This window comes from Podarcis pityusensis (assembly GCF_964106645.2).
Source record: "Podarcis pityusensis genome assembly, chromosome: 12".
NCBI classification, from domain to species: Eukaryota; Metazoa; Chordata; class Lepidosauria; order Squamata; family Lacertidae; genus Podarcis; species Podarcis pityusensis.
In genome coordinates, this window is record NC_138037.1 from 24,882,640 (window position 1) to 24,908,039 (window position 25,400).

Below are 25,400 nucleotides of genomic sequence, written 5' to 3' on the forward strand. Positions count from 1 at the left end.
TTCACGTTTAATGAGGGTGGATTTCTGTATTGGGGGGTTGGGGGTTTATGTTATGTTGTAAATAAAATTTCCAATCAAAATTTATAAAAAAAGAAAGAAACACAAAACATCAACAAGAAAAACCTTACAAAAGCGTAGTAAATAGCAGACAGACAGACAGCCTAATAGTAAAACAATCATAATAATAGCAGTCCCCCCACAACACACATTCACAGGCCATAGATTATTAAATAGACATAGGCCTGGGTAAAGAGGAATGTTTTTGCCTGACATTTTCCTGAGTGCTTGGAAGGTGATGATTCTTCATCAGAGCTTGGAGAAGAGGGGTGTGGGTGGGTGTGAAAAGCTTTTTGGAAGAGAAAGATCTGTGAGCCTACTCTTGGCACCTTGAGGGTACAAGATCTCTCTGGGGTTCTGATGTGGGACAATGGGTCTGCTGTCTTGTAGGATTATGGGCTGTTTTGCAAATAAAGCAGATGCTATGAAGGTGCCATGAATCTCATCCAATGAAACCAGATCTGGAGAGCCCTGCCCAGGGACCTTCTTCACGGCTTGTGGTGGTGCAGAGAACACAACAGTACTGAAAATATATTCTCTTTGAAATTCCACCCTTTCTTCTTAGCCTGCCCATTATGCTTGATTATAATGTCTAGCTATTATTCCCAAATGTTTGTCTTTATATTTCTGTTGTAGATTGTGAATATCGAAGGCAGACTTCAAAGCCTTGAGCAGGTGAGTAGTTTTATGGAAAAAGACAAAGTGTTCTGTAGTCAGAAATCTTAGTAGTGCGGCAAGAAGATAAATCGTGCTCAATCCTGGGCTACGCATGAATGTATCTTAAAAAAACAACAACAACCCAAAAGGTGAAGTGGTGTTGATGGAATGAAGATAACAGGGCTGTGTGCACACCCTATTCTGATGCAGGGCACAATCCAGGATAGTTGTGTGGACCTCCTTCTCCCCTCTGCTTGCTACCCTCCTGCCTCCCTTTTGAAAGTCCTGGATCACTCCGAGTAGATCTGATCTGATACCAGGTGATCCAGGGCTGGCTCAACCCTGTGGCTGAATCCTTGGTTGACCCAAATCAGCCCAATTCATTTAGGCATCCAGGGTTCAGCTGGGGTCAGCAAACAGCCCTCGTAAATAAACTTTAATGCTTATTTCTGAGAAATACTGTAGGTTTTCTATTGACAAAGCAAAAGGAGGGCTTTTGTTATGCACCCATTAAGTTTATTCTCTGAATTGGCTGTTTGCGAGCACCTAAGCAGAGCCAAGTCCTCTACACACGATGAAGGTTATTTAAGAAAGACTGTGCCAATGAAGTCATAAACGCTAATTGACTGGGTTTATTTTTGCCCTTGTTTTGTGCCAGACCATCCTGAGAAAAGCCTGTAGCAGCAATCCCTGCCAGAATTCTGGAACCTGCATTGATTTGCTAGATGCCTTCTTCTGTCTTTGCCCCAACAACTGGCAGGTAAGGTAGTCGCTCAACAACTTCCAACTGATGCAATATGTAATAATAATAATAATAATGATAAAGTTCAATCACATGTAAAGTTCAATCACTGCTACTGCCATCACATGCAAAGGACCCAATCAATGCATTGCTCACAGAAGCATGTAGGAATATAAACCTGGTGTTATCGATTAGGGGAAGGGCTGTAGTTCAGTGATGGAGCATCTGCAGAAGGCCCCACATTCAATCCCTAGCATCGCCATGTCAGGGCTGTGAACATCCTCCATCTGAAACCCTGGAAAACCAGTGTCAGTCAGTGTACAGTGGTACCTCGGGTTACAGACGCTTCAGGTTACAGACGCTTCAGGTTACAGGTTACAGGTTACTGTGTTGCTATCAGATGAGGAAAGCACCATAGGTGGAAATGGTTTTCATTTAAACATTGGTCATCTTATTCATTGGTTTCCCAAGTTCCAAAATTAAAATTTTATTCATGCAGAGGAAGGGGGGGAAGCAAGTGTGGATGCTTAACTGAACCTCTTGTATTAGTAGGATGTATTGTGTTTATGGCAGCACACAAATGGATCTCTAAAGATTAAGCCCTTGAGCAGAGCATGTGCTCCTTTGCGTATTTGGCACCAGGAGCTGGAGGGCTAATGGTGCATGATTTCACTCCCCAAGGAGAAGCTCCATGCTTCTACTATAATGGCCCTATGCTTTAAATTAAATAAAAGCATGCTATATTTCCATGGACAAGCAGGGGAGATCTGAACAACTGAGTTTTGTTTTAGTGTTTGTGAAGGGCAGTATTGCCGCAAGCCAACCAGATGCTGCGTTACAATCTTTTGAAATTCTATATCATCACATTGGCACTGCGGACCCCATTGTGTGTCTGTTTTACTCAGGAAATAAGCTCGATTTCACTCTGTTTTCAGGGGCCGTTCTGTTCTGCCGACGTTAATGAATGTCAGATTTATGCTGGGACACCTCTAGGCTGCCAGAATGGGGGGACATGTGTAAATACCCCAGGTAGTTACAGGTAAGTAACTCCTGCTAATGTCCTTAGGAGGATGTCGGTTATAGTTTTGCTGAGTGCTACGAACATGCAAGATACAAAAATAAAGAGTGCCTCCAGATCGCCACAATTTGCAGGAGGAATTCAAGTGGATACTGGAAATTTAGGCTTGTGCAACAAAAGCAGATTAAACAACGGTCTGTCGCAACAAATCCACTTCTAAAACAACAAAAGCAGACTTTTGTGGTTAAGAAAATGAGCGAGAAATGCACAGTAAAAGTGTGGAAAGGACCAATGATTAATGGGAAGACATATCAACCGCCTGTAGCTGCTGCCCACCTTTAGCAGCAGCAGCAGCTTTTGTAGCTGGAGTCAGTCCCGTCCTTGAGTGGTTTAAAAAAGTATCACAAAGAAGAGGCCACTCAGGGAATTTATAACAACTCTTTTCAATATAAAACAGTTTATGGAGGTAACAAACCATGCAGCAGGTTGTTGCTAGCAATGAAGAACTAAACCTAAACTACACACTGCCTGAGAGCTGACTCAGCAGTTCCCAGTATGGTAAGCCAAGAGGGCAAATATACTACAGGTTTTTTTCCTGGCTGGAATATATATTTGAACTCTGATTATACATATTGCTTGCCTGGAGTAGGATAGGGAGGGTGTGTGTGTGTGTGTGTGTGTGTGTGTGCGCGCGCGCGCGCGCGCGCAAAACTAGCCTACTGTTCACATTTTAAGTTCATTGCTCCACTCCCTTTTACCTCTGGCCCTTCCCATGCTGACATTTCATGCAGTCCTCCTAGCTTGGACTTGTTTTAAGGTCCTGCTCCTTAAAAAAATGGCTAGTTGGTAAAAACACCCATAATTTCCTGATGAAGCTTTCTCAGTGTAATGGGACCACATGCCAGAGTTCTCTCCAAAGCATTTTGGTTTTGGAATAACAACACACACACACACACACACTCCCTTCCTCTGCAAATATTTGCTTGGCATTCCTTGTGCTTTGGAAAGCTTGCAAGCTTTTACACAAATTAGTTCAGGGCAACTCTTGATTTTATTTTGATTTGATTATTCTTTAGTCCACTTCTTTGTCTGTGCACACATAAGATTAAAAACAAGAACCTTCCTGAAGTGTCACCCATCTCACTCTGGACACTGTGAGTTCTCTCTTGCTTGCCAATCAGACCCTCTGAGAATTGCCTCCTTTTCCACGGTATGTGTGAGACGGAGAAGGTGGGAGGCTAGAGAAGGAAAGTACTTCACATAGCACATAGTTAAATCCTGGAATTTGGTTCCGCAGCGAGAAATGATGGCTACCAACTTGAAGGACTTCCAAGTGTCCCAGAAAAATTGGAACATCCCATTTTCCCCTGCAACAGCACTTAACCATCCAGAGATCCTTTACTTTTACCTTTTACCTAGTATGTCAGCTTCATTTGTTCACCTGGAGTACAGCCTGTTTCATCAGATTCAACACATGAAATGCCCTATTTGAAAATAAATGAGATCATCATCATCATTTATTATTTATACCCCACCCATCTGGCTGGGTTTCCCCAGCCACTCTGGCCAGCTTCCAACAAAATATTAAAATACAATAGTCCTCCAGAAATTAAAAACTTCCCTAAACAGGGCTACCTTCAGATGTCTTCTGAAAGTCTGGTAATTGTTTTTTCCTTGACATCTGGTGGGAGGGTGTTCCACAGGGCAGGCACCACTACCGAGAAGGCCCTCTGCCTGGTTCCCTGTAACTTCGCTTCTTGCAGTGAGGGAACTGCCAAAAGGCCCTCGGCACTGGACCTCAGTGTCCGGGCAGAATGATGGGAGTGGAGACACTCTTAAAATGTTTTGTCCACCAAAAAGTACCATAGGGATGATATCAAAGAGCTCATCATCCTAGTTAAGAAAATATTATTCTTGCTTTCTATCTGGCATTTTCTTAACAGGGTCACATTTCAATTCAAAGCAATGTTTCAGAAAAAACTAATGACCAGAAATGGAAAACAGTGACCAACAATTCCTTCATTCATTGCTCTGCTGAGATTGTTATGGAACTGATCTTTTTGAACATTCTGGCTTCTAAAGCTTTGATCTGGACAGCATGACGGTAGTAATAAATTAATATCTTATTCAAATAGATAAAATATAATATCCTTTTATACCACCTCAGGGAGTTCTATCAGTGCAGGACTTGGTGTTTTGAAGTCTGCGTGACTAATCACTGAGACTTGTGGTCACTTTTGTGAAGTGCCAACCAAATGTTCTTTTTCTTCTAAACCGGGCGATTTGTTTTATCTTCCCCAGATTGGCAGAAGGCTGGAAGATGCTTTGTGCTTACAGAGTCTAGCGCTCTGATTCTAAACACGTTTTTCCAGGAAATAAGTCCCACTGTCTGAAATCAACAATCTGTTAAAAGACAAGCCATTGCTTTATTACAGTTGGGTAGGGGGTAGTCAAGCATTAAAGCTTTGAAATCTAAGTTAATCAGTACCACTTCACTGGAGGCTGGGCTCAGTAACCTAGCTTTGCTTGCTTTTAATGTATCAAGTCAACCAGCTAATGGAACGTGGAACACTCTGAAAAGTTAATAATCTGGACTTCTGGCTACCAGTGAAACGGGGATCTGTGCATATACAGTTACATGTACAATGAAATGTAACTGTGAATGTATAGTTAAAAAGCTTCATTTGCTTTATATAGTGACCTTGTTTGCATGGAACGCTAAGCCAAATCATGTCTTAGTGCCAACATGTGATGGTACTGGCTCCCAGACCAGGGAGGAGATTACAGCTGTTTCACTCTTATTCAATTTGGCGCAGTGCTTTGCCTGTTTGCAGTTTGTTGGGACTGCAACAGCAGAGATCATTCTCTGTGTAACTTAAGGGTTAATTCTGTTGTTATTGTTAAAGTCGACTAACCGAGAAGGAGGCAGGTGGTGTTGTTATTTAGCAACCAAGCAGAGTTGCATGATGTTTCTCGAGATAGCTTATCCCCTGATTGCCTGTCTACTCTTTATTTTTTTTCTCTGTATGACATGTGGACCTGCAACCAAATGTTGCATTGAGGATTGCTGCTGTTCAGGATTCCAGCCATTCTTTTCTATCTACCCCTCTCAGTTTTTCATCCCCACCTTCAGCATTCTGTAGGCATTGAGTATGCTCAGTCCTCATTGGACTATTTTGAGGAGCTTCTCCCCTTAGCTCTTTCCCCCTAAAGAATTTGTGTGCTTCTGCAGACCTTGGAGTCACCCCAAACCTGCTGATAGCTCCGTCTAATGTGTGTGTGTGTGTGTGTGTGTGTGTGTTGCTTTTTCTGGCTACAAAAGGAATACCACTTACAGTTGAAACACTGGAAATGGAAGGAATGGCTTCAGGTTAATAGAAGCAAGGCAGGCTCTAGATCCGAACACTAGCCAAGTTAACTAGATGTTACAGGAAAAACTTTGATGCAAATCAAGGAAATCACGTAGAAGACTCTGATGACTCATAAATTTCTTCATCTTTCAGGACACTTTAAAAAAGCATGACATTCTTACTGTTAATTCTTGCACTCTACACACACATCTCAAGGCAATGTACCATAAAACAGCTAAAACCTATTCTAAATCAACACAAAAATTAGCAGATGAATTTTTTATTTTTTATTTTTTTAAAAAGGCACCCATGGTAGAGGCCCATTTATCTTGTAGGGATCACCTGTTGGAACGTCTTCATTTGTTTCCAGAGGGCACCTGTCATATCTCAACAGGAAAGCTCTTCCCCAGAAGAGAGGCTGTCACACTGAATGCCCTGCTCTGTTACTGTGGAATGGGCTCCTTAGGTCTTTGGAACTTGCAGGAGATGCTGCAGATCAGATAAAAGTGTAGAAATTAAGACATCATAACTCATAGCATGAAACCGGTTAATGTTTGACAGATTAAGGACAGACTTTAGACACATGGAAGGGTGTTACAATGTTATATCATTCTTCCTCTGAAAGCTGCACCTGTACACCAGAAACTTATGGACCTCACTGCGTGTCAAAATTTGATGACTGCCAAGGGAGATCTCCAGCTCTCTGTGGGCATGGGCTCTGTGTTGATGGAAACAGGGAGCAACCTGGTCAGGTAAGCAAAGAGAGCCGATCTAGCCCTCCTAGAAAGAAAGTTATGTAGCCTCCTGAACAATTTCTGTGAGATGAACAAGCCTGGCTGCTCCCACTTTTTTATCCACTGAGTTAGAGCTGTGACAGGTGTTTGGACATCAGGCAACAGGAATTCCTGGGGTCCTAAAATACTGTTGCTTTCTGTTCCCTTTTTTTGCACTTTTCTGTTTTGTTTTCTAGTCCTTGGAATCTGCAGTTTGTCCTTCCTTTTCCCTAGCAACCAGGATGCATCTTTCCTAGGGTGGGTTTTTTTTGAGATCACACAATCTCCAAAGGCAATTTTCTGCACATATTACTACATAATAAGTACAAGTGAGAGTTAAAGAACTGCCCCCATCCCTAAATAGCAAATGCAAAATGTGAAAACATTACAAAAAGACTTCAGCATGGGCAGGAGCCAAGGACCACTAAGAAGTCACTCTATAGTTAAACTGCAGTTCAGTGGCATGTATGTCTACTCAGAAGTAAGTCTTTTGTGTTTAATGGAGATTACTCCCAGGTAAGTGGGTTTAGGAGTGAAACTTAAGCTTCGGTTTCATGTAAGCATTGTGTAAAAGCAGCATCCTTGTGCTTTTAGCAGCTACGTGGGAGGCAAAAATTCAATAGGTTAAGCCTTTTCTAGTACAGTGGTACTGCGGGTTATAGACGCTTCAGGTTACAGGTGCTTCAGGTTACAGACTTGGCTAACCCAGAAATAGTACCTCGGGTTAAGAACTTTGCTTCAGGATGAGAACAGAAATCACGTGGGAGTGGCGCGGCGGCAGCGGAAGGCCCCATTAGCTAAAGTGGTACCTCAGGTTAAGAACAGTTTCAGGTTAAGAACAGACCTCCAGAATGAATTAAGTTCGTAACCCGAGGAACCACTGTATGGAAATGCAATTATGGCAAAAACTTTAGCTGTTTACATTCTGCCTGCCAGGCATTTTATTATGTGTGTGGCCATTGATTTATTATTGGGTCCTTTAGTGCACCTGCAAGAGAGTACACAAATCAGCATATAATGCAAAACATGCAAATTTGATGCAAATCTGTGGCCTTTTTTCAAGTGGGTTGGAAAGCCACATCCACAGAGTACTGGGGCCAGAAAATCCTGCTGGCACCCTTGGCCCTTGTTTGGGAGTTTGAATTGCTCTGGTTCAGACTATACTAGCTTTAAATGCATTTCGTCAGTGAATGACTAACCTTTGTGAATTTCCCCCAAAGCATAACAACCCACAGTATTCCAAAGACAGAGCAGCTAAGTTTATTTGCAGATGGTTATGTTTGTATCAGTCTTATGATACACTAGCAGGTTGTGCTCTCTGAATTTAATTATATTTAGGCTGATTTCATGATTACTGGTCATTCTCTGGCTTATTATGATTAAATTACAGGTTCCCTTTTACTGGAGCACATTAAGCCTCTGCTGCTAGTAGAGGAGAGCAAGCTTGGGGAAAGAACACAGACTATAATTGAAATGAGGCTCTGTAAAGGCAAATCACCATGCAGCTGCAAGCCTGGCTTGAAATTAGCAATAGTGCAAAAGGTTTATTAGGAGCAGTTCCTCTTGTGGCATTTACACTGGCATGTTCATGATTGCCCTGTTTTAACTTGGCAGCCCAAGTACAGCTGCATCTGTGATGCTGGCTGGATGGCGCCACCAGGGAGTCCTGCCTGCACTGCAGACATCGATGAGTGTAGCCTCCCTAAACCGCCCTGCTCTCTGGATCCTCCTGTGCAGTGCCAAAACAAGCCAGGCTCTTACTCCTGCGGTCCTTGTCCATCAGGTGAGTAAGGGAATAAAAAGAGTCCTGCTGGATCAGGCCAGAGGCCCATCTGCTCCATCACAGTGGCCAGCCGTATCATGCAGCTTTCTGTTTCCATAGGTTGGCAAGGAAACGGCTACACCTGCCAAGATATTAACGAATGTGAGATAGATAATGGAGGCTGTTCAACTGCCCCAATGGTTCAGTGCATCAACACCATGGGCTCCTTCCATTGCGGCTATTGCCCGCCAGGTAAACAATGGACGTCCTCTGTATTTCTCAATCGGTTTCAGCTTTGCTGTTTTGTAGACCTTGATGCTGCTGTACCTACTCAATAATATCTGGCAAATTGGTCAAACCTGTTCTTTGGGAACCTGCCATCTTTCAGCTATCTGAAGAAAGACAAATACATTATGAATGGAAAGGTTCCATAGTTTTCTTCACCTGGTTGTAATAATGTCATTTAGTATGAGACTGTGAGGTTTTACAGGGATTTTTATCAAAGAAGGCAAATTCCATTGTGATGCAGGGCAAAACCGATCACAGTCTTTGAGACTGTAAAGGACTTTTATCCCTGTTTAGGTTGGGTAGGAAACTCTGCGAATTTCCTTCCTTACTTGAAAGCAGTGGACTTCTCTGAGTCTCCTGAGAGCATTTTAGGCTGCAATTCCCATTGCATTCAGTTGGACTGCTGAGAAAAAATGCATTGGCTTATCCAACAAATGTGAAACACTTTGATTCTGTTTGCACACGGTCCAGGAAAAGGTATGAAGGCAGATCATGTTTGCTTTCTGCCTGTGACACACACTGTAATGTGGATGCTAGTGCTTTGCTAGAGGATCTAGCAAGGATAGGTGAAGTGGCTATTAAGGTTCTTTTTGTACCCTGGAGTTTCGTGACGCTATGAAACATGTACTCTTCTGTTGCCATTTCCAGTTCCCTCTTACCTGCTAAGCTTGTGTTGTGTGTGTAGTGGGGGTGTCCACCCCACTGCTTTTTCCAAATCTAAAAAGCACAACATTCCCTGTCCCCTTGATATGTTCTCCTGAGTTTTCCAGCCAAACAATGTGTACAAAAAGGCATATATTGCAGTAGAGTGTGCATAAACACACATACGTCAGTGAAACGTAGCATACAAAATGCATTCAATTAAGGGAAATCGCTTTGCAAAAATGTCTCTTTTAGGCAAAAATTCCTTACAAACACATGTGTTTTAGGATAAATTAGCACTAAAATGCTGGTGGATTTTGAGGGGGACATTTAATTTTTTTAAAATTGCCAACTGAGGAGGAAATGTAGAGAACCAAACTTAAGACAGGAAAAAATGAGGAATAGAAACTGAAAATGGCAGTCTGTGGGAAGGAAGCCTATCATTCTCCCCCCCCCCCCTTGAGTGATTTGTTTCTGGGAAAGTTTAATAGAGCCTGGGTCCATAGGGATGCCAGCTTACATCTGGCTTGCACCAACCACTCCGGCCCCATTGCATCTGGGGCTGTTACAGGAACCCGTCACATGGCAGAGATCTAGGGAAGTTGCTGCAGAACCAAGTGCAACGGCTGATGATATCGTCCAGCTCATGAGACTTGGATTGCCCAACTTTCTGCTGATTTATAAGCTATATTAAAATAGACAGGCTTTGTGCTAATGTCAAGGAGACCCAAACAAGCCTTCCTTGGATGATGAAACTGGGGAAAAATTTGCCTCTGGCTTCATTTGTCACTGTTCTTTGTCATCTTTTCAACGGCTTGACAGTATAAACACATGTTTGCTATCATATGACACTGCAACTTGATAAAATTGCTGTTTTATTCAAACCAGGCTATGAAGGAGATGGGAAAGTGTGCACCCAGGTTAATATTTGCTCAGTAAACAACGGAGGTTGTCATCCACTCGCTGCATGTACCAGTATATCAGGTAATGCTGTTGCTAAATCACCACCATCCTTATCCTGCTTTGTATGGGGCTGGGAGATGAACCCTAGTGTGGTGGAACAGAACACTGGGTTAATGATAAACAGACCCCGGTTGAAATCCCCACTCAGCCATGAAGTGCATTGGGTGGTCTTGGGCCTGTCACTGGTCACACCCAAATAATAATAATAATAATAATAATAATAATAATAATAATAATAATAATTTACTTATACTTCACCCATCTGGCTGGGTTTCCCCAGCCACTCTGGGCAGCTCTCAAGAGAATATTAAAAACACAATAATACATCAAACATTAAAAACTCCCCTAAACAGGGCTGCCTTCAGATGTCTTCTAAAAGTCAGGTGTGGGAGGGCGTTCCACAGGGTGGGTGCCACCACCAAGAAGTCCCTCTGCCTGGTTCCCTATAACCTCACTTCTCACAGTGAGGGAACCTCCAGAAGGCCCTCAGAGCTGGACCTCAGTGTCTAGGCAGAACGATGGGAGTGGAGACACTCCTTCAGGTATACTGGACTGAGGCAGTTTAAAGCGTTAGTTTTCCCCCAAAATAATTGTGGGAACTGTAGTTTGTTAAGGGTTCTGGGAGTTATACCTCTGCGAGGGGTAAAACTACAGGTCCCGGGATTCTTTTGGGGAAACCCTGTGCTTTAAAAGTATGGTGTGTATGTGATCTTTCTCTTACACCCATTCTGCTTCTGCTGAACCTGCTTCAAAGGCTTGTTGTGAAGATAAAAGGCAAGAGGGTGGAAACAAATCCTGCAGCTTTGAACTCCTGGCTCTGGTGAGACAAATGGTATTTCTATTTAAAACTGAGAATTAATGGGTATAATTTAAACAGAACTACCATTCGTCTCCCCAGAGTGGGGAGAACTATGTGCCTTCTCAGTACGCTGTCCTAGAGCTAACTTTATTATAATTTATACATGAGGATGATATCTAAAACAATGCCTAATATAATGACGTGCTTGATGCCTTTAAATATTTTGAAAGTTTTTAATTGTTCTTAAATATGTTTTTTATTCTATTTTTTAGTATTATTTCACCACTTTGGTGTTTACTGCCTTGAGTTCTTTTGGAAGGATGGGATAGAAATTTAAATACTGATGTTGCTGCTGCTGCTACTACTAATACATGTATATTTTATGCAAATCTCTATCCACAATGCATTGTTCATGAGCACACTGTTGGATGAGAGAAGACCCCTCTCAGGTTAAGGGACCAATCACTACAGGGAACTGAGTGCCTGTCAGCTCCCCACTTCAATCTTCTGACTCCTTCCTCCTCTCCCTGGCACGGATGCCGGGCACTGGGGGCTTCACCAACATGTAGGGGGCAGGGCTATGATGCCCCCTGAACTCCCCCAATACTACAGTAAAATAACAAGCACAGACACTCTGGTCCTGCATATCAGGAATTTCAATGCTTTGTAACTGTATCAGATTTTTAACTGGGGCTAATCCCTGTAAAAAAGGATTGAGTAAACAAGCCATTATATTTAGCCTAATAATTGAAATGGATTTTTCCCAAACATCACTACGCACTTAATCCCGATAATAGCTTTTGCTTGACTAAACAGCCGGAAAATATTGCCTATATCAAGGTTGTTGTTGTTGTTTAAAAAACAGGGCTTTTATTTTACTCTGTTGCTTAAATTGTTGGTTACAGGCATTGCCATTTCTCTTGAGTGTATGAGTTTCAAACCAGGCTAGTTTAAGTAAACTGACTTAAATCAGAGGGCTGCATCTTAAATTATTTGTAAGTCACAACTTAAAAAAAACAACTACAATGGATCATTTGAAGATTTTGCTGCTGATAAAGCAGTTCTTTGAAACAGGGGTGTTCAACATGATTAATATCAAATTATGGTGACATTCATAGCTTTGATTATTTTGCCTCTTCTTCTTCTTCTTCTTCTTCTTCTTCTTCTTCTTCTTCTTCTTCTTCTTTTTGCAGGCCTTTTGCCTAGTTGTATCTGCCCAGCTGGATACACTGGGAGTGGCTATGGCCCCAGTGGATGTGTTGCACTGAGCACTATCTGCCAAACGCAAAACCCTTGTCTAAATGGAGTGTGTCTTGTAAGTGTTCATTGCTATGTTAAAAGCATATGATTTTAGATGTCATGAATTATTATGATATTAAGCTTTAAGAAGATCAAGTTACGTGTTGGCTCATAACATCTAAGAACACATGACTTTGCTGTTGTATTGCTAAAAAGGATGTCTATAAATTCTTACATTAAACTGTAAGGATGAAGAGAAATTTGACTTCATTCTCATTCTATGTGAACTTACCTAGTTCACAGTTCTCGAAACAACATGTGAACTGAAACTTGGCTCTCTTTTGAAGTTTGCACTTCTCTGAATTTTGTAATATCGTTGCAAACCAAAAATGAATATATTGGGGAAAAGTTTGCATAGGAATGCATGTGATATTATTATTATTATTTATTAATATCATTTGAAAATAACACACAAAATGCATATTATGTTTTTAAATGCCTGCAAAAATGTGTACATTAACAAAAATGATCTTTTAGGAGAAATGTGCATTAAAATGGCAATTTATTATAAGGGTGGGAATTGCAAATTGATTTACTTTTTTTTTAAAGTCCTCATGTGAAGGTTTATCTGCAGCTCAGTGTGAATTTCTCCTAATATACAGTATATCAAATTTTGCCCAGGTTGAAACCACTGGTCTAAATTCAGCATGGATCTGGCTTTTGCTGAATATTACATTATTTGCAGTGGTGTCCCAAAAGCCAAATCTGAGTAGAATTTGCACAGGCTTGAGTTACTATTTTAATGATGGTTTTTATATATTCTGTTTGCTGCATGTCAACCTGGGCTCCTGAAGAAGGAAAGATGGGACGCAAAAATTATTATTATTAAGCATATAGCAACCATGCATACAAAACTTGTTCAACATGGTCTGAAGTACCTTGAAACTGCTTCTAGGTTATGGTAGTAGTAGACTCATATGTGTTTGGTTTCTCTTTTGTTTGGTTTTATGTCTGCAGACCACAGTCTCTGGCTACATCTGTGAGTGTCATCCTGGCTGGACAGGTGCCAACTGTACAGAAAACATTGACGAGTGCTCCAGCAATCCTTGCCAGCACGGGGGAAGTTGCACCGATGCGGTGAATGGCTACTCTTGTGAATGTACAAGCAGTTGGACTGGACCTCAATGCCAGACACCCCAACAAGGTAAGTGCACCATAAATGAACGTCATAAGGCACTCAGAGATCCTAAACGGCAGGCCCTAGCAGCAGGATGTGGGTGCCTTTGTGATCTGTGCCATTGTGGCAGTTTGTCTGAAGAAGGAAGCTGTTCTTTGATGCACTATAGCTCCACCCACTGCAGGTGGTCAGAGGGTGGCATTGCAGCTGTCAACTTAGCAGCGATCAATGGGAAACAGAATTCCAACTAGTCCTTTAAAGCTGCTTACCTAGACCTAGCTTCTTGTCCTGAACAGCTTTCAGACTGTACAGTGTATCTTTGCATCCCTGCTTGACCACAAGGGTGCTGAGAACTGTTAGGTGATCCTTGTTCTTTTCATGGAAGTACAACTCTCACAGTGGTTTAACAATCAATATCTCTTCCCAGGAAACTCTGGGAATTGTAGTTCTGTGAAGGGAATAAGCATCTCCTAACAACTCTCAGCACCCTTAAAGAACTTCAGCTCCCAGGATTCTTTTGGGGGAAACCATGACTGTTTAAAATGGTATAATACTGCTTTAAATGTATAATAATAATAATAATAATAATAATAATAATAATAAATTTATACATACATACATACATACATACATACCCCACCCATCTGGCTGGGTTTCCTCAGCCACTCTGGGCAGCTCCCAACAGAATACTAAAAACACGATAAAACATCCAACATTAAAAACTCCCCTAAACAGGGCTGCCTTCAGATGTCTTCTAAAAGTCAGGTAGTTGATTATTTCTGTGATATCTGTTGGGAGGGTGTTCCGCAGGGCGGGCGCCACTACCGAGAAGGCCCTCTGCCTGGTTCCCTGTAACTTTACTTCTCGCAGTGAGGGAACCACCAGAAGGCCCCTGGAGCTGGCCCTCAGTGTCCAGGCTGAGTGATGGGGGTGGATACGCTCCTTCAGGTATACTGGACCGAGGCTGTTTAGGGCTTTAAAGGTCAGCACCAACAGTTTGAATTGTGCCCGGAAGTGCAGATGGGAGCCAAATACTGTATTTTGATCCGTTGAAGAGAGCTTGTTGAGAAAGGAAGGTCTTCAACAGGCACCAAAGAGGCAATAGATATGTCACCTGTCTGGTATGTAAGTGAAGGGAATTCCAAAGGTCAGGTGCCACCACACCAAAGACCCTATTTCTTCATTGTACAGAAGGGACCTGATATCTACAGGAGGTCTTCTCCTGCAGGGGACAGTGACTAGTTGGGTAAGAGATGAGATGATCTTTTAGGTATCCTGATAGGTATTTCTCATTTCCTTCAAGGAACTTCTGATATTAACTTACTTACTCTTTTCCATACCTGCAGCATGTGGTGGGTCACTTTCAGGCCTGTCAGGCTCATTCAGCTACCTTAATCACACTGAGCAATATAATCAGCCGGTCAGCTGCGCCTGGGTGGTTCGGACTACAAACGACAAGGTAAGAGCTGCACAACCTGGGGGTGAAAGGGCATAACAGCAAAAAAAACAAAAACAAAACTTAGGGCAAGGGAGTCCAGAAGGTAGATCTTTGGGTGGAAGTAGATCGGCAAGGAATTCTGACTCTGTTGTTTAACAATGGCAGCAACAAAATGACTACCCCACCCCAAATTATGAAGAAAACTGGGGCAGTGGGAGAACCAGAAGCAGATGTTTGTGAAGATGGCATCCCAGTTCTGTTCTGTTATTTCTTGGCTTCATTCTGAGGGTCTTTCTTTTTCACCTGGGTTTGGTTCATGTCTCCTGGAGTTCTAGTATAAATCAATGTAGATTCTGCAAGCCTGAGACCTGACCAGTCCTGTCTTTGGGAAATTTAAAGCAGTGGTGGGGAATGTTCAGTCTGCGGACTCCCAAGCTTCTGGGAGGAATTCAGTGTCCCTGTTGAAATGGGATAATATGAAATCCAGAATAGCTATCAGGTTACCAAAATAGTTTGGAGTGTCTGGTATTAGATTCCCTGGTCAACTTCTGTATATATCCACCTCTTTATCTCTTCCTTTGACCTTTCGCAATAGCTAATCCTTCTGCCTGCTCTGGGGTTTGTCAGGAAATTATATAGAGCACCTCCAGATGTTCTGGCAAACATATGACTGTGTGGACAGGTGTGCTATCTAATCTGCACAGTGTAACTATATAAACAATATCTAATCATCCTTCAGCCGAGGCCCTCATAGTCCACGGATAGAAAAAACAAGCAAATTAAATGAATCTCTCTGTTCTTTCCTGCTAGATCCTGCGGATCACATTTCCAGTCTTCCAGCTGGAGGAGAGTATCAGCTGCAGGTCAGGCTTTCTCCAGATTCACGATGGAGAGTCGGCTTCAGCAAACGCACTAGGGAAATATTGTGGGTCTTCTACCCCAGAAGAGCTTTTCAGCAGCCATAACTCTTTGTATTTCTGGCTCCACTCTGACCACATGATGAATGCACGAGGGTTTACAGTTCATTGGGAGTCCCGGCAGCCGGGTAAGATGGTGGTGCGTGAAGACAAGTAAGACTGTGCCCGCAACGCTAGGGCATTAATGCAGATGGGAGTCAGTTTTCCCGTGTGTGCGTTTGTGTGCCATTGCCCACATGTGAGCCCTTTCAATTGTATATCTCTGGAATCTGCCTTGAAGTTTCCCTACCACATTACTGAGCGTTGCTTGATGAGTTGCATGTGCTGAGTGTTGTTCTTCCCTCCCCTCAATTAGTACTTCCCCACTCTACGAGTTCTGGAAACCTAAAGTCTGTTGTGGGCATGTGTGCAGCTATTTATTTAGCTGTGCACGTAGACATATATATTTAAAATTTTAAAAAAAAGTTGTTTTTTTTAAGACAGGTTTTTTAATGTACCAACACACAATGCACTTCATTGCAATCCAGAGTTCGGTAACATGTAGCTTTATATTGGATTTACTTCCTTTATCAGGTTTTCCCTGAACAGGGAAAATCCAAATTTAATGCTGAGGAAGTGCAGGCTGCCAGTTAGATAAGAAGCATGGCATTCAGGCAGTGCTGGGGGGTGGGGTGGGGATTAAGACACATGCAGCTTCAAATCTGCATTAAACTCCTGTGTGGATGAGCCCTGAACGAAGCAGAGCTGAAGACAGTAGTCCACATTTTGAAAACATTTGTTTTAAAATAGTTTTTTTTAAAAAAAGCTAGTTATGTTTATAGCTGAACAGTTTACTAATTGCAAGCAAAGTGAATAGCTTCTAATTCTGCTGCCTTAGGAAAACGTCACATATTATGCATTCTCTGTTTGGAAATAACATGGAAGCCTTGTGTCTGTCATATATGATTAACACGTGTGTTACTCTATGCCTATAAGTTGAATATGAAGTGAAGAGTGATGTCGCTTGGTTTATATTGGAATGGGCAGCAGTGCATAGGTGTTTTCTTTAAAAACAAAAAACAACCCACAACCTAGTGATGTCATTGAGAGTACTCTGTGTGTCTATGACCCTGGGGTATTTCACTTCTCAGGGTATTTGAGTGCTTACTAAGGATTTCAGGCACCCTTAAAAATCATATGCCCCAGAGCTTATTCTGCTAGCTACAATGCCATCTCAGGTTGGTGCAAGAAGTCTTGAGATGTCTGGTTTTCAGGGCACATGACTTGTGGTTAGTGTGGCCACATATTCATCACTGAAGAAAGAGGAAAAACGCCACAACGTTTCACCAAAAAAAGAGGACATATGAGGACACAAATGTGCAGGGAAAAGAGTGCCTGTGCTAATTTCCATTTCTAGATGCAAATTTACCAACAATTAGCAAATTTAGTGACACGGGTCACTTGGTCATCATCTTCCCCACCTGGTGAGATGAATAGAAATGTGATTCAACTCCCTAGAGAGAGGAAGATGGTGACCTGTGTGACTGCTGTCCATCAAGGGACAGCATCCAGGGCCCTGCTCTCAATACCCTTCTGGTACTTTACCTTGAAACAGACAGCCCTTCAAACAGAGGGCACGTTCAAAGAGAGAACTGCCCTCTCACAAATAGAGGGCTGTCTGTTTCAAAGTAGGACAAGTGGCTTTTCTCCCTGTGGTGAAAATGTAAATAAGAATCCCCCATTTTTCTGTCTCCCCCTTAGTGTGTGGTGGTGAGCTGACTGGTACTTACGGCTCAATTAATTCACCTGGCTATCCTGGCAACTACCCTCCCAACAAGGACTGCTACTGGATCGTCTCGACCAATCCCAACCTCCTCATCACGTTTGCTTTTGGCACACTGAGTCTTGAGCACCATGATAATTGCAGCCAGGACTACCTGGAGGTAAAATCTGTTAGAAGAAAAATGTTACTCATAACACACGCTGCTTTGGATAGAAGATTACTGGTGCAGTCCTATGCATTTCTACTCAGAAGTAAGTCCCACAGAGGTCCATGGGATTTACTTCCAGATAAGTGTGCATAAAACGGCAGTTGAAAACACTTAAAAATTAGAAACTTTGCCATATGTGAGGAGAGGTAATTCTCCTTGATAGGCCAGTATAATCCAATTTGAACCATTATTTTGTCACAAACACCTGCATAAAGACTCCAGCTGTCCAGATAAGCAGCTTAAATAAATGTCAACTTCAAATACAGTTGTACCTTGGTTTTCGAACAGCTTAGTTCTCGAACGTTTTGGCTCCCGAACGTTGCAAACTATTTTTGGAAGCCGAATGTCCGACAAGGCTTTTGCGGCTTCTGATTGGCTGCAGGAGCTTCCAGTAACCAATCAGAAGATGCGCTTTGGTTTTTGAACGTTTTGAAACTCAAACGGACTTCTGGAATGGATTCCATTTGACTTCCAAGGTACGACTGTAGATGCTATACTGACAGCTCCCAGAATTCTTTGGGGGAAAGCCATGACTGTTTAAAGTCATATCTTAGTGCTTTAAATGCATGGTGGGAATGTGGCCGTAGTCGTGCTTTTAGATGGGACTTAAATTAACCAGGAGTAACTTGGTTTCATTGGGGCTACTAGAAATTGGATTAAGTTCACCCCATTAAGTGCATATGTGTGTGACATGATATGAATATGTGGATTGGTGCTTTTATTTAGATTCGAGATGGTCTCCTCCCTCAAGATCCCCTCCTTGGAAGATATTGCAGCTCTGTGTTGCCACCTCCTCTTCAAACCACTGGCCCATATGGCTTGGTTCATTTCCGTTCCGATGGTTCTAATAGTGACAGAGGCTTCCATATCACATACACAACATCAGCCGGTAAGTGTGTTTTTGCATACCGGGTCTACAGTTGCAGCTCTTTACAGGGCAAACAGATGCTGTTTTGAGTAACCTTTTCTTTTTCATCAATGCAGCGGATCCCAACTGTGGTGGAAACTATACAGGCAGCAGTGGGGTTATCCTGTCCCCCTACTGGCCCAATCATTACCTTAACAACAGGCAATGTATCTACATCATCCGACAACCACCTGGTGAAAAAATGATCCTCAATTTTACACACCTGGAGTTGGACAGTCATCCCAGCTGCAATTGGAACTACGTTGAGGTGACTTTGATAGAATCATCACATTGTAGAGCTGGAAGGTTGGCTTTGAGAGGAGGAGGAAGAGGAGGATGGGCCAAATGAGATGAGACATTTGTTAAAGATGTGATGGGATTCCCCATCTTTTAACATCTATTTAAAAAACAATCGTGGTGGGGATTATCCTGGTTTGGACGAGATAGTGGCATGCTGGAGGAGAGGTGTTTTATCCCTTTTTCCCTGCAATATTTTCCTGATTGAAATCAACCCTATCTGCACCATTAAGGAAGACCTTCCATGGGTACCTTAGGAGTTACTGGCCAGCAACCTTCTGGGTAACCCCTTCTCCCTCTGGTCCGTGGTCCTGGTATATTTTGAAGGGGCTCATGATACTTTATAAAAGAAATTGAAAGTGATAGGAGATCTATTCAAGCATCTCTAGAATATCTCTGCACCAAAAAAAAATGGTGGAGAAGAGTTTCTGGCTTAGGATATGCAAGGAAATAGACATTCAACTTCATTAGGGTCCAAAAGCCACAGAGGACAAGTTATCTCATCAATCAACAAAAGGCAAAGGTAGATCAGCACAGAAACATAACTATGATAAGACTGACTCTTTATCATCTCCGTATGATTGAGTGCTCAAGTTGCAGTGTGCCAAATACAAGATAAGGATAAGCATTGCTCAGTGAGTTTGCTTTGCCAGAGCCGTATTCTGCAAAGGGCCCTGTGACTTTAAGAGGTGCATAGAAGGCAGAATTGCACCAGGAGTAGCTTCTCCCAGCACAGAATGGAGTGCCATGATGGCTATGCTCCTTACCTCTGAATGCCAGTTGTTGGAATCACAAGTGGGGAGAGTGATGATTGCATCCAGGCATCTGGGTGCTCACTGTGATAACAGGATGCTAGATTAGTTGGGCCTTTGGCCTGACCCAGCAGGACAGAAGCTGTTATAGAAGTATAAAAGATGCATGGTTCTCAGGTGCTAAAACGGCCAACAGTAATATTGGGTCCAAAATATATATTGGCCAGATTCAAATAATTATGTAATTTGTTCCCTAAATCTATGGGGCTGTAGATTTGTTTCTCCTCCCTCAAGGAGGAGAAACTTATCCCTCTGCAGAAACTTCTCTTGAAACTAAGAATTGCAAGAAAATGGGGGGAGGAGAATTAAAGGCCTCCAACTATCAAAGGGAAGATAAGACAAAATCTGGGAAATCTTAACTATGGAAATGATCTCACATCAATTAAAACAGGTGTGAGGAACATCTCCAGATGTTGATGACTACAACTCCCATCGGTCCCAGAAAGCATGGGCAATGGTCAGGGATGATGGGAGTTGTAGTCCAGCAACATCTGAAGAGGGCCAAAGTTTCCCCACACCTGAGTTAAGGCTACAGCTAACCCCGAATTTAGCAACTGCTTTATAGGGAAATGGTGTTTGGTTCTAGATGTAATCAACTTAGCTAACTGAAATTCTATTCACTGGCACTCTACTGATTAAAGTGTGTGTGTGTGTGTGTGTGTGTGTGTGTAGATGGCTAAAATGACATACAGTATTCTTTTATACACGTCCAAGCACTTTTTAATATAAATTTTCTTTATTATTATAAATTTTATACAATTTTAACATCAGAAGGTTTTACAATCATAATAACCTAAATACAGTCAAGAGCATTTCTCATTTGTTTTCAGGTGTGCCAGATTTTTCACAAAATCCCTTATTTTGCTCTTCATTAATATTATTCTTTAGACTCCATCATTTTAACCTCTTAGGTCACATATATATCTTTGATAGTTTTCCAGATGTGCCCCAATATCTCCCTCCCCCCATACTCGTTACTTCCCTTCACCCATGTGAGATCTTCTTTACACAATATTATTCCTCGTTGTGTTAACCGAAGTTTATATTTATTATTCCATATATATTATAGTACGTCTTGTCTCCTTCCGTGGTTTACCTATTGCATATTAAATTTAAACTCTAAATCCTAATCTTTCTATATATTCCTTTACACACTCCCACTCTTTGTTGATTTTTTGATTTGAGCAGCCCCTAATTGTTGCCGTTAATTTTGCCATCTCAGCAAATTCACAGATTTTAGCTCTCCATTCTGATATTTGTGGGTTGTTTCCCCCCCCCCCCCCGTTTTTCCCCCATTAATAATCTGGCCGCTGCTGTTGCATAAAGAAATACATTCCTTTTGTCCTTGGGGATGTCACTCGTTATTAAGCCCAGCAAATATGCTTCCAGCTTTTTAGAAATTGAACTCTTGAATATCTTTTTTAGCTCTTCATGTACCGATGTCCAAAATTGTTTGACCACCTTGTACCCCCACCACATATGGCACATAGTCCCTTCCTCTGATTTACATTTCCAGCAGAGATTTGATTTTTTAAAAAAATAAATCCTTGCTAATTTTACTGGAGTGACATACCAGTGGTAAAACATCTTCATTATATTTTCTTTTATCAAATTGCAAGCCGTAAAATTTATATCGGTTCTCCATCTAGCTAGGTGAATTGTCTGGCCTAGATCTTGTGACCATTTTATCATTGTTTATTTTATTATTTCATCTTTCAGTTCCCATTCCAGGAGTAAACTATACATTCTCGATATTCGTCTCTTATTTGGTTGTAGGAGTTCACTTTGTAATTTTGATGTTTTCTTTTCAAATCCAATTTTTTGTCTTCTTTAAAACAGTGCACTACTTGGTAATATTGTAGCCAACTATTACAGTAATTCTTAATTTCTTCATAGGGTTTTAATCTTACATCACCTTGCTCTTTAACTAATAGCTGTTCATATGTTGACCAACCCTTTCCCATATTTTGCTTTTTCATGGTTACAACTTCTAAGGGAGATACCCACCAGGGTATCTTTGGTTCTAAGAGCCATCGGTAATTCGCCTAAGCCTTGTATAATGACTTCCTGATTATATGCTTCAGGAAGTCCTTATTTACAGCCACCTTATCATAAACTAGGTAGGCGTGCCAAGCGTAGCGGTTGTTCCATCCTTCCAAGTCTAGAATCTCCGTATTTCTTAGCATGACCCAGTCTTTAATCCATCCTAAGCAAGATGCATGATAATATAATTTCAAATCCAGGAGGCCAAGCACTTTTGCTGTGTCTGATTAACTTGAGCTTTTTCCTGAATATGAATTAGTTTATTAATATACTCTGTTATTCTAAAGTATATCCAAAAGAGTTGAGGTGGTCTTTAAAATAAAATAAAGACTTTAAATTCCAGTAAAAAAAATCTGGGGGGGGGGTTCCACATCTAGTTTCCATGTGGCATCAGGACAGCTGTTCAAAAACAGCAGTCAAAAATTTCCCCATGCTACTGAAAACCCCTCGCTTCAGGCTCTTTGGGTCTCAGCCATCATCTGGGGATCAGCTGACTCATTTGTCTTTATATAGCTTGAAACTTGCCTTTTGAGGGTGGAAAAATGTGAAAGGGTTCCTGTGGACTATCTTTAATATAAACCGAACTGTTATCTACAGCTTTGGCTTGTTGCTGTAATAACATTGCTCCTTCCTTCCTTCCTTCCTTTGACATTGCTTGGAACGAAGTGTAATTAATTTCCAAATCAAGGGGAAGCCTGGTGTGTAATGAAAACAGACAGCTTCTGTTTGTTTGGGCTCATAATTCCCTCCCCTAATTGCTGGCAAAACGGCAGTGAAATCCACTGCAACAAGAGGAACAAAACTGTTTCTGCCAGGCCCAATCACTTTGTGTTAATTCAGCAAAGCATTTACCTTGTTATTTGGCGATCAAATGCAGGAAGTGTAGCTTTGTTCTGATGTGTCTGCATTTCTTTGGCAACTCCTGGCACCCTGATTCCTTGCACATCCACTCAGCTGAGGAATGGAAGCACAGAACACTATAAAAAATGGCTAACTACCCAATACTGGAACTGCTTTAAAGCATCCTAACGAGAGGTGGGGAGATGTTTCTTGCTATTGTTTTCCTTTCCATGAAAGTTCATTGAAAGGCTATTATGCAGGTCATGTAGGGTACCTCCAGACTGCCACTGTTTTTCAAGAGAGGCTCAAGTGTGTATTGTCAATTTAGGTTTCTGCAATTAAAGTAGATGTAATGCTCTGCCGCCCCCAGCGCAGCAAATCCACTTTAAAAAGAAACCCAGACTTTTTGCTGTTAGGAAAGTGATGCAGAAATGCACTGAAAAGTTTGGCACAAACAAATGATTAATGGAAAGACATACAAACACCCCACAAATGAGATCGAGATGAGTGCTTGTTATCCTATAACCTTCCCGCAAACAAATCAGAATAAATGCTCGACAAAGACCAAATATAACAGGTGCTTTTTTTTTCAGCCAGAGTGTGCCGGTGCTATCAACAGCAAGTTATTTGTATGACACTTTTTATATATACCTCCCTATTTAGAGGGGAATCCCATGCACAAGTGCATGTAGTATGGATTATATTGTACATTGTGTGTACATGCCACTCTGTATGGTGTACGCCAGCTATTCTTAAGTGGCTTCTTCTTTCAGTTTCATTGTCACGGACACACTTAAATGCACCCCAGAAAGCTGTGTCTAATTGCAGCTCAGTATAATGGAGGCACACAGATGTTTCAGAAATGTGACACGGCATATTTTTAATTGAAAACACACGAGAACAGCCCTTAGTGCCTGGGATCACTAAGAAGATGGTGCTGCTCAGATATCTTACCATGATAGCAGGATATTTCATGCAGAAAGGTCAATCTGATACTAGCCTAAGGATTAAAATTATACAGGTATGTCAGTCCCTGGCTATGCAGGACTTTATGGGTCACATTATACCAGCATGTTTAAAATAAATCAGAAATCTATTAACAGCTGTGAACTGAGATTAAGGTGGTTTATCCTTCCACTGTTTTCAGGTTGCATTCTACCCAAGACAAAGGTTTAGCACATTTCCAGTGGAGGCTGGTCCATTAGTACAAATGGGGCACACACAAATGTGTGATTCTTTTTTTTAATAGATTGCAGGCTTGTTCTGTGATACAGGATTTTGACATGGAGCAGGGGGCAAGGGCTTGAACTCTTTGCCCCATGCTGTTGTCTCAAACTGGATCTATGTGCAGTTGGAGCAAGCGGAAGCTTTCCCCATTCCCACAACACAAGTGGTGTATGTCCAGTCTGGATCAGCACCACAGTGTGGGGGTGAAACATTAAAGCTCCTGTAACACCCCCCCACCTCTCCCAGTAGTAGTTGTGTGCTCTGGATCCCTTCCCAACAGATTTACATTTTAAAAAGCTTACACACACTTGCCAATCCCATGGCTGCCATCACGGCTAGTTTAGCACTAGTGGCAGATGAGGTCCTGTGTTACTGGTTTGTTCTGGTATTTCCCCTCCGTTCTCATCATTTCTTTCATTAAGGCTTTCATGAAGAGTGTGCCAGGATGCAGGCCAGGGCTGGATTTAGGTTTGATAAGGCCTTAAGCTACTTAAGGTAATGGGGCCCTTTATATGTCCAGCTGTCCTTTGTCAACAACAAATTGTCACTTTTTTGTGTTGAATATATGCTATATGGACGTAACAGGTATCTAAAGCTATTTGCACATAACAAAATATGTGTTTTATCAAAGTAATTGATACACAAATGAGCAAACCAGTGTTATTTTAGGGCGCAGGCTGGCAGGCGGGGCCCATTACTTACATCATAGGAGCTACACAACACAAAACACTGTTGCTGTGTGTAGGTTTTATTTTATTTGGTTTTTTTTATCTTATATTTTGGAAATGTACATCCAGGTGTTTTTTTCCTTTAAATTTTTTTGGGGCCCCCATGAGAGTGGGGCCCTAAGCTATAGCTTGTTTAGCTTACACGTAAATCCGGCACTGGTGCAGGCATATCTGAAATAACACCATCTAACTTGTGAATGGTTCCTCTAGCCACTAGAGATTTGTGAATGATTCAGAGGGACTAAGAGGAGAGGTTGCCAGATCTTTAACAGCTTACATGTAAAGATTAAAATCACCTTTCTACCTTCTTCAGCAGCCAATATGGGAGACACCAGTTTGGTAAGCAGCAGGTGTGTTTGAATGTTGTTGTTTCTTGAACTGGAATTTGAATTGGTCTGGGGCACACCCAGCCATTCCCTTGAAAAGATGGTTCTGGTTGATGCTTACCTTTTCAGTGGTTTCATCTTCTTTTGTGGTCTAGGTCCGGGATGGTGACACTGAGATGGACCCCTTAATCAACAAGTTCTGTGGCAACAATACACTTCCTTCAGCTATCACTTCCCATGGCAGCAACCTCTGGGTCAAGTTCAAGTCCGATACCTCAGTACAAAGATCTAGCTTCAGGGCTGTTTATGATGTCGGTAAGGGAAATGGTTCATAAATGCCGTGAGTCCTCACTTGAACCCAGGAGAAAATCAACTGAGCAAATTATTATCCCTTACCTGTGCAACACCCCCCTGTGGGTGGGCCGTTA

General features: G+C 41.9%; 1 protein-coding gene across 1 annotated transcript in view; it reads left to right on the plus strand.

Moving 5' to 3' along the window:
- Nucleotides 1–25,400, plus strand: part of CUBN (cubilin) — a gene marked incomplete at its 5' end in the record, with an annotated part of 134,664 nt that overhangs the window by 6,917 nt on the left and 102,347 nt on the right. Inside the window, 15 exons of the mRNA XM_080976099.1 lie at nt 694–732; nt 1,373–1,474; nt 2,392–2,495; nt 6,450–6,576; nt 8,212–8,380; nt 8,480–8,611; nt 10,178–10,273; nt 12,245–12,366; nt 13,308–13,494; nt 14,814–14,926; nt 15,716–15,950; nt 17,563–17,744; nt 18,519–18,681; nt 18,777–18,967; nt 25,128–25,287. Coding sequence (XP_080832225.1) covers nt 694–732; nt 1,373–1,474; nt 2,392–2,495; nt 6,450–6,576; nt 8,212–8,380; nt 8,480–8,611; nt 10,178–10,273; nt 12,245–12,366; nt 13,308–13,494; nt 14,814–14,926; nt 15,716–15,950; nt 17,563–17,744; nt 18,519–18,681; nt 18,777–18,967; nt 25,128–25,287 — 2,122 coding nt within the window. The remainder of the gene's footprint in view (nt 1–693; nt 733–1,372; nt 1,475–2,391; nt 2,496–6,449; nt 6,577–8,211; nt 8,381–8,479; nt 8,612–10,177; nt 10,274–12,244; nt 12,367–13,307; nt 13,495–14,813; nt 14,927–15,715; nt 15,951–17,562; nt 17,745–18,518; nt 18,682–18,776; nt 18,968–25,127; nt 25,288–25,400) is intronic.